Source organism: Pangasianodon hypophthalmus, chromosome 20, assembly GCF_027358585.1.
Source record: "Pangasianodon hypophthalmus isolate fPanHyp1 chromosome 20, fPanHyp1.pri, whole genome shotgun sequence".
NCBI classification, from domain to species: Eukaryota; Metazoa; Chordata; class Actinopteri; order Siluriformes; family Pangasiidae; genus Pangasianodon; species Pangasianodon hypophthalmus.
Window position 1 is genome coordinate 8,736,642 of NC_069729.1, and position 8,950 is coordinate 8,745,591.

The window sequence follows — 8,950 nt, forward strand, 5'->3', positions numbered from 1 at the left end:
CAATTATGTGATTCAGTAGAACATGCCATATAATTTGTACTTTACAAAATACGAGCAAAAACCTAGGTGTCTTGAAACTGTATTTGGTGTAAGTCATTATATTTTCTCTTGGCACTGGGTACACAGTCTCTCAGTTTATCTCTCAGTTATTCTGCTGTTGATGCGCGTCACATTGATTTGGGCTGGCTGATGACAACACTGAGTTGTAACCAATCAGGAGGTCGCTGTTGCTTAGCAAGTTCCTTAAATGGTCCGAAATCTGTTGTCTTATTCACTCCTCAAGCACACTGTTTATCTTCATGCCTTACTCTCACTTTCACACGGACAATAACATGCACTGTAAAGATCAAATCAGGTAAGCTTTCAGTTTACACTTTCTCAACTCTTCTGTTTATCAGAATTCTTAAACAGTAACAGTGAATATTGAAGTTTTTTGTCTAGAAAGAAAATATAGAAACATAATTTTATGGCATAAGATCATTTAAAGTGATCTGTTATTAATTATTTAATAATGTTTCATAGATAGAAGGATAATGCTTTACATTAAGGTTTCCTTATCTGACATTATTTAATACATTAGTTAATATAAAAAAAACCATGAAGTTAAGCTTTAATTAAGTAATATGAACTAGTGACTTCATTTCCATTTTCATTTTAAAATTAATAACAAAGTAACTAACACTTGTGTTAATTGATGGATATAATAATAAACCAAATAAGCCAAATACTCAAGATCTCTATTAAACAATGTTCATAACATCAGTAAGTAAAATGAAGGTCACAATGACCAACACAAACAACACCATAATTAACGTGTTTGTTTTTGCTGACTGACAAAATTCAGCACTAAAGCTGGATATTTACACTGGAGACCAGAGAAAGTTATGCTGTACCTGGATTTTTGCTAATTCATGACTTATTTTTAGTCATGGATAGAATAAATTTAGTTAATGTTAACATATTAACCAACATCAATTAATAAATGTGTTAACTTACTTTATGCAGCAGCATGGTTGATTTCTTCAGAAGGTGTGCGTTAATTTTCCAGAACAATATGGCTCTAACACAAACGATAGATTTATATTATTGTGCTTTAATTAATGTGTAAACTGTTAAAAAGTGTGATGTCATACATTAGTAAATTAAAAAAAATGTAATCATTGGCAAATTGCTGTGATATATGTGGAATTAATATTACTTATGGTTTATTAAAGCTGAAGTTCATGGTTTTTAATGTTAACACATGCAGTAAATAATGCTACTTAAGGGAGCCTTAAATGCAAAACTTTATCAATGTGTTATAAACGTTTTAAGTCTGAAGTTTTATTGTCAGCTGTAAACACTTAGGGAAAGGGTTCCTCAAGGGTTCTGTAGTTTCCTAATGGGGTTTTACTTGGAAGAAGCCCTCTGTTGTAGTTGTTCTAGATAGTACCTTCAATGTTTGCATCAGAGGGAGAAAGTGAAGAACCTATAAGTGTGCTAGACAGAATCTTTCTCTAAGAATATATTAGCTGTGGCTTACAACTGCATGACTACAGATGGTTCTCTTTATGACAAACAATATGCTTTTTGTTTGCAGGTATTTAAGAAATGTGCAATTATCAATGACATCCCATAAATTTGCATCACACAGACTCATTGTAGTATGTACTGTCATGTGCTGTTCCAAGTTTCTTCTGTTTAGATAAAAGGTAAGTACAAAAACAAACCACCAAAAGTAACAGAGATATTTCTAATGCCTCCTCACAGTCACAAAGACTACCAGAGGACAGTGGATTGGCTCCTGTCCCAAACACAGCACAGACCTAAAGTGGCCATCATCTGTGGATCTGGACTGGGCATGCTGGCTGATGCCCTCCAGTGCCAGGACTCCTTCAAGTACTCTGATATTCCTGGCTTCCCACAAAGCACAGGTGAGTTTAGATTTTCTCTCAAGTTGTTGTCAGTAATATACTTTATTAATAAGAAAAGAATGCAAAATAGAAGCATTTTCACTAGCGGTCTCTGACTTTTCAACCCTATTGTGTGTGATATATATATAAAACAGTGCAGGGCCATGTTGGGAGGCTGGTGTTTGGTGAACTCAAAGGGAAGACCTGTGTTTTTATGCAGGGCCGATTCCATATGTATGAGGGACACTCACTGTGTAAGGTAAGATCTTTCAGATGCACCAATATATACTGAAGCACTTTTATTATGGCAAAACATATTTGCATCTTACAATATGTGCATCACACTTGCCAGTTACTATTTTCAATATAACAGGTATCATACCTTCTAGCACATTTAAAACAATTCATGAAATATTTTGTCAGTATGTGCTTTTGCAAAAAGCATCTTTTTCAAAATTACACTGTTACACTACATACATTCCTGCACATGATCACATTGAGCTAAATCACATGCTGGATGCCAGTGCTTATTTCACTGCTCAGTGCTCCTGTTGTCCATCAAAGCCATGGGTAGTGCAAAGCTCTACTCATCCAGTAGCAAGGTTACAATTACTTACACCATAGGTGTCAAACTTACGGCCTGTGGGCCAGATGTGGCAGGAAAAAAGGTTTAAATCTGGCCCACCAAATGAATTTAGAATCTGTGTTCTAAACTGACAGGTTAAGGGATTCAACTGAAACCTTATTAAACACAGGTGAGAATCATCACATATTAATACTGTGTTCAGAACTGTGTTAACCAATTTAATTTATTGAAAGAGTGAAGGCTGGCCTGGTATTCTGCTTCTCCATCACAGGTCACTTTCCCGGTGAGAGTGTTCAAGCTTTTGGGTGTGGAAACCCTGATTGTCACGAATGCTGCAGGGTCCATAGCAGAAAGCTATCACTGTGGTGATGTCATGATCATTAGAGATCACATCAACTTCCCTGGACTTGCTGGTATAAACCCACTAAATGGCCCTAATGATGACAAGTGAGTCAAGATTTATCTGACCTTAATGACTGTCATGTTTATGGGACCAAGCTTAGACTAACTCATTCATGTAACATTGGCTACAACACTTTTAGAAAAAAAAGTTACATATAGCACACTAAATCAGGAAACCTTTCAAGATTATATGTCCTTGCCATTTATATGTTTATATGATTATATGTCAAGATTTATATCCTTGCCACCGTGGCTTGCTCATTAGGGATACATTCACAGGGATAAATTCACATATTTACAATATATCTTTTTTTTTGTGAATCCATTTATTTCTGTAAAGCTGCTTTGTGACAATGTCCATTGTTAAAAGTGCTATACAAATAAAACTTGAATTGACTGAATTGAATATGTAGATCCTTACAACATAGGGTTTCCGAAAAGGTTCATTTTAGGAAAGTAACCCTACAAGGAACACATGAGGAGACTATCTTCCTTCAGCATACTAATTTTCATAACTGTTAGCCACAATAAATGTGTAGCTAAAACTCCTACATACTCAAGGTAACTATTCATACTTATGGGGCACCTCTTAACTGTGTACTGTTATTCCTCAGGTTTGGACCTCGTTTCCCCCCTATGTCTGGAGTTTACGATAAAGATTTGAGAAAGCTGGCATTTGACATCTGTAAGAGCATGGGCATCACCCAATTTGTTCAGGAGGGAGTGTACTGTATGGTGGGTGGGCCCAACTTTGAGAGCATAGCAGAAGCCAGGCTTCTGCACAAACTCGGAGTGGATGCAGTGGGTGAGCTTCTCTAAATAGTAAAATGTTAAAAGTTCAAATAAGTCTTGTCTATTACATTCTTCATTATTAATATATTTAAAATTGACCCTGTAAAACTGATCTCCTTATATGGTGGATAAGTATTAGGTAATTAAACAAGTCACTGGAGTGAATACAAGTACTATAATGCTGGCCTTAAATACCAGCTCTCCACAACCTTTAAAAGAGATGCATCATATGTTTGCTTCCATGGCTTTAATATTTACAGCATGTGCATTACTTTTGAATAGTGCACAGTATTTAAAGTTTGAATGAAGCACTAAAGTATAAACAGTACTGAAAAGCCCAAAGGTCTCAGGGGCTAATTTTATTATCATCCTAGTGTGCTCCAAAGTTTTGGTATAATTGGTAAAAATATGTATAAAAATCTGATAGTTTGCACTGCATTTCAGTCTATGAGTCACAAAATATAATCATCATCTGTTCTATTTGTTCTTGTCCTACAGGCATGAGCACAGCCCCTGAAGTCCTCGTGGCCAGCCATTGCGGCATGCGTGTGTTCGGCCTCTCACTTATCACTAATAAAGTGGTGAAGAGCTATGAGGACTCAGAGACCACCAATCATGAAGCCGTACTGGACGTGAGCAAAATGCGATCAGAAATGCTGCAGAAGCTCATTTCTGAGATCATTATCCGTATGGACATTAATAACAATGAAGCATGACCATAGTTCCAAGTAGTTTCATCAAATCTGCAGTCGCTTTGACTAACAGAGGTTCCTTAATTTTTTATTTTTAATAACATATATCTGTTGTTATTATTATTAGGTGGCCAGTCACTGTGATTGAACACCTTGTTGTTTTGAACTGTCTCATCACTCACCAAATATTGTACAAATACTACAGTAGAAGGTTTTATAATATCAAAATAACATACCGCTCGTCACATTTTTGAATGTTGCACCTTATTGATAGAATGTATGTGGGTGTGTATGGGTGGGTGATTATTTGAAAAAAAAAAAAAACTGGCACCACTGGCTAATCAGATTTCAGAAAGCATTTGAAAGGCATAGCGGTAACCTCTAGTAAAATATGAGTGGCATGCATAATAATTGGCCACTCTGAAGCATTATTCCTTTTCTCAGAGACTCTGCTTCAAATTATCCACCTCACTGAATCAGATAACTTTTCAAATATGAATGTTTCTTTGGCTTAGTTTTGGATTGCAAATTCAAATCTCAGCTTCACCAAGCGTCGGCAGTTTCTCCCCTAAGCAAGACTCTTCCACAAAGCAAATTAACTTAATAAATCAGGCATTTTTCAACAAGCCTGACTAAATTCCATCAATTTTGGTTCCACAAAGGAAGCTAATTTTAAACCTGCTCAGTTACCATATCAACATGCTTTTGGACAAAACTGCTTTGTGCTAAACTAAGCTTGAAACTTAGCTTGATAAATTCTTTTCAACAAACCATGTGCTGGATTTATTGACTTAAATTGAATGACATAAATGACTTAAAGAAACACAACAAATAGACTTGAGAAAACAAACTAACATGCAAGAAAAGAAACCAAAAACTATATGCAACAAAACTAAACATAAATCAGAAATTCATACACAAGCATTAACTACACACAGGTGATAAGGATAACAGGTAAGCCTCTATCTATAGAACTGGCTCAATCATATTTACTGATGTTACTCGTAAAGATATCTGAAGCACACATATTTGGAAGAAGAGTACTATTAACAGATATCTAAGAGTGCATAGAGAACATCTAATAGACAGTCTATTTGTCTAACTATATTTATTCCAACTGACCAAAGGAATGAACACTAAAACTAATAAATACCTTTATACTGTTATGGATTGTCAAGTAATGCAATAATTATGCTCCAATAAAAAAGTATCTGGCCAAAAGGGACAAATTACCTAAATAGTTTATTACCTGCATAAATGTTAGAAAGTGACGCACATAGCAATCTGAGCTAAGATGGAGACAGTTCAGACATCAGTACTGGGTATTATGGCACGGGTGAAAGAGCCCAGTTGTGCTGACAGTGAATCCATGAACTGCTCCCATATACTATGGGCATACAAGGGGGATGATCCTGGGGAAGGACTGAAAGCACCACCATAATATTTTTTTATTCTCTAACAAGTCTAAGTGTGTCAAGGGCTCAGGACATTCCCCTTCTGAAAACGAAACCTCATTCTGTGTCTGAACGTGACAAGCATTATTATTCACTTATTCAATTCTATTCAATTATTCACTGGTGTGTCTCTATTACAAGCTAGATAAGATAAGCAAGATAACCAACAAGCCAACCTAACCAGCTAGCACTCATACCCAAATAAAACACCAGATAACCATCAGTGGTGGGTGTGCATACATGTTGAGACCTTCAGCAAAGTCACAAAGTGACTGATTTTACTACAAATACCTTCAGGCCACATGAGATCTTTCATGGAATCTACTCACCAAGTGTCTATTGTGTGTGGTTCCAAATAACAGGGAACCCTGGAGGGTTATAATGCTGTGGTTTGCCTGCTGAATTCTGTGTAGTGTGGGCAGAATCAGAGAAAGAGGTGGAAAGGTGTATATTAGGCCAGGGCTAATGTGTGTGACCATGCTAGACACAGGGCCGGCGCTAGCTATAGGCAGAGCAGGCAATTGCCTAGGGCCTCGGGCTTGGAAGCGGGGCCTCCATAACCGTACCAAACCTATACTCAAAAGAAACAAAGAAAGCGCAGCTTGTGATGCAGGTATGTGAGCTGTCATCATGTATTTTTGATTGTAAATATATATTAAAATAAACGGAGCCTTATTCTGCCGATTCGCGTCAGCGCCATTTGAAGATGGATCATTATTTGCAGCCGGTTTATTCTGAGTTCAAAACAGTGTGAGCGCTGTGACGCGTTATATTCACGTATGACGCTTTGAATCCGAGCTGATCGACTGTGCAGTGAATCAGCAGGAGCTGATTTTCAAAATACTAAAGAAAATGTAAAAGTTTAATAAAAACAGCAATCGTAGCTAGGCTAGACCATTGTTTATTATTTCAAAAAAGTACCTCAACTGTCTTTATAAATTCCGGTGATGTTTACATTATCATAATAACCTACTTCATACTTTTTTTTAGTTTTCAAATAAATTGTGCTGTTGTATTTACTTAATAAATACAATTTAAGCATACAAATACAGTTGATGAAGTTAATTATTCTATCTGCTTAGTAGTTTGTCTTCTTCACTTCCACTGTTGATTTGGTTATAGTGCATATTTAGGGTTTATAAATGCAATAGGTAATATGACAATCTAGCCTATATTGCTTCAGTAGGAGGGGGAAATTGTGTCCATCTCCAGCTAGAAAAATGACATCTTACTTTACTCTATAGAGTAGGCAAAAATGTTTGTTATCCCAAATAGTGGGTTAGTATGTTACTGTAAATGAATTACTGAACAAGAAGAAGAAGAGCTGGTCCAGATGACCTTTCATATTTTTTTAGTGTTGACCTTAGTTAAAGTTTAATTAATATGCACATTTAAGTAAATATATACAAGTAATGATAACAGGTTTTGTATAAATAAAAAGGTTAGAAATTTTATTTGTTTGTATTTATTCCTCCAATATAAATTTTGCCTAGGGCCTCCAAATATCTAGAACCGGCCCTGGCTAGACAATGAGGATTTGGAATCAGCAAAGAGGTCCAATCGTGCCCTGCCAAATTTTTCCCCAATCTGCTGCACTGCCTATGGGGGCAACACCACTCTCCTGGGTATTGTCAGTGTGTCCGCTGCAACATTGTGCTGTCCTGGTAGGTAAGCTGCTCTGATTGAGGCTAGCTATGGGGTTAGAATTGTTTCATAATTCCAAATAAATAGATTATGATCCACAAATAAATGCAGCAAGATTCACAAAAATGAATTAAATTCACAATTAAATAAAATTAGATTTGGAAAAAAAAAAAAATTACAAATATGTCTTTGTCACAAACACAACTCGACCTGGCATTCATTTGCTGATTTTCAAACATTCATAGCATCAAGAGTGCACACAAATAGGTGGTCTCCACCCACCGTCTACTCAAGCCAATCAGATAACAGCCAATCGTAGCACGTTCTCACTCTAACCAGTCATGTTTTGGTTTACAATCAGGGTGGGAACAGTCATATTGTGCTGAATTTGCATATTATAAAGGCTTGATCGCGTTTCTTTCTCAGTTTTTGGGCCGGGATCGATCGCTAGATGGCGAAGGCTTCAGCAAGAAGTCGGAAAGGAACGGCGATGAGGCACAACTGCTCCGTGAATGGAACAGAGAGGTTTAAGTGGGGGGATAGTGAAGGAAGTATGGATGTAGGAAGTGAAGAGGAGAATGATAGATCTTTAGGAAACGGCTGGAAAGAAGTAAGGAGCAATCGAGGAGAAAAACAGAAGAAAAGGAGTGAGGTAGATGAGTCTGATGAAAAGAGTCGGGAGAGTATTAAGTGCATAGTAAGGTTTGGAGATCAGCTTGGGGTAAGCAAAATTAATCCATTAAAACTGACAAAGATCATAAATAGAGATATAGGAAATATTGACTACGCTAAAGTGCTTTCTGATGGAAATTTGCTAGTTGGATGTAATAAAGAAGAACAAGCAAATAAAGCTCTCAAATTGAAAGAGTTAGGAGGGATTAAAGTTGTTAGCACAAACAGAATTGGAGAAAAAAGTAAAAGTAGGGGCTGAAAAGGGATCGTTTTTGGTGTTCCTCTTAACATAAGCATGGAAGAGTTTAAAGGTAACTTAAAGGGAGGGAAGATAGTGAATGCTCAAAGGACAAAATCAGGTGTAAATGGAAACAGGAGAGACACTGAAACCGTAATAAAAGAATTTCAAGGGGAGGAAATTCCAAAAAGAGTAATGTTGGGGGTGATGAGCTACATCGTAAGAGAGTATATATACCGGGACCAGTGAGATGTTTTAATTGCCAAAGGTTTGGACATGTTGCTACAAGATGCATGGAACAGTGTAGATGTGCTCGTTGTGGAGGAAACCATGAATATGGCAAATGTGAGGAGGGAGTACAACTGAAATATTGTACTTGTGGAGAGGCACACAGTGTAGCCTTCAGAGGATGTGAAGTAGTAAAAATGGAAATGGAGATTCAGAAAAGGAGAGGAGAGAAGAAGCTAACATATGCTGAGGCAGCAAAACAGATTAGAGGACAAACTAAAGATCAAAGTGTTCAGTCAGGGGTTCCAGTTGAAGGAAACAATGAAGTTTTGGAAGGATATATGATGGTT

General features: G+C 36.8%; 1 protein-coding gene across 1 annotated transcript; it reads left to right on the forward strand.

The window, feature by feature from the left end:
- Positions 1 to 287: 287 nt before the first annotated feature.
- Positions 288 to 7,292, forward strand: pnp4a (purine nucleoside phosphorylase 4a). The gene is made up of 6 exons (XM_026935665.3): positions 288 to 355; positions 1,750 to 1,913; positions 2,048 to 2,151; positions 2,750 to 2,925; positions 3,495 to 3,685; positions 4,171 to 7,292. Exons 1-6 carry the CDS (start codon positions 300 to 302, stop codon positions 4,386 to 4,388), a joined length of 909 nt encoding a protein of 302 aa, XP_026791466.1. The 5' UTR covers positions 288 to 299; the 3' UTR covers positions 4,389 to 7,292.
- The last annotated feature ends 1,658 nt before the right edge of the window (positions 7,293 to 8,950 follow it).

What these genes read in the sequence shown, in the direction of transcription:
- pnp4a (XM_026935665.3), top strand. Translation starts at nt 300, where the DNA reads ATGCCTTACTCTCACTTTCACACGGACAATAACATGCACTGTAAAGAT. An exon ending in TGGCTTCCCACAAAGCACAG is followed by an intron (nt 1,914 to 2,047) that starts GTGAGTTTAGAT and finishes TATATAAAACAG; the next exon opens with TGCAGGGCCATGTTGGGAGG. An exon ending in ACTCGGAGTGGATGCAGTGG is followed by an intron (nt 3,686 to 4,170) that starts GTGAGCTTCTCT and finishes CTTGTCCTACAG; the next exon opens with GCATGAGCACAGCCCCTGAA.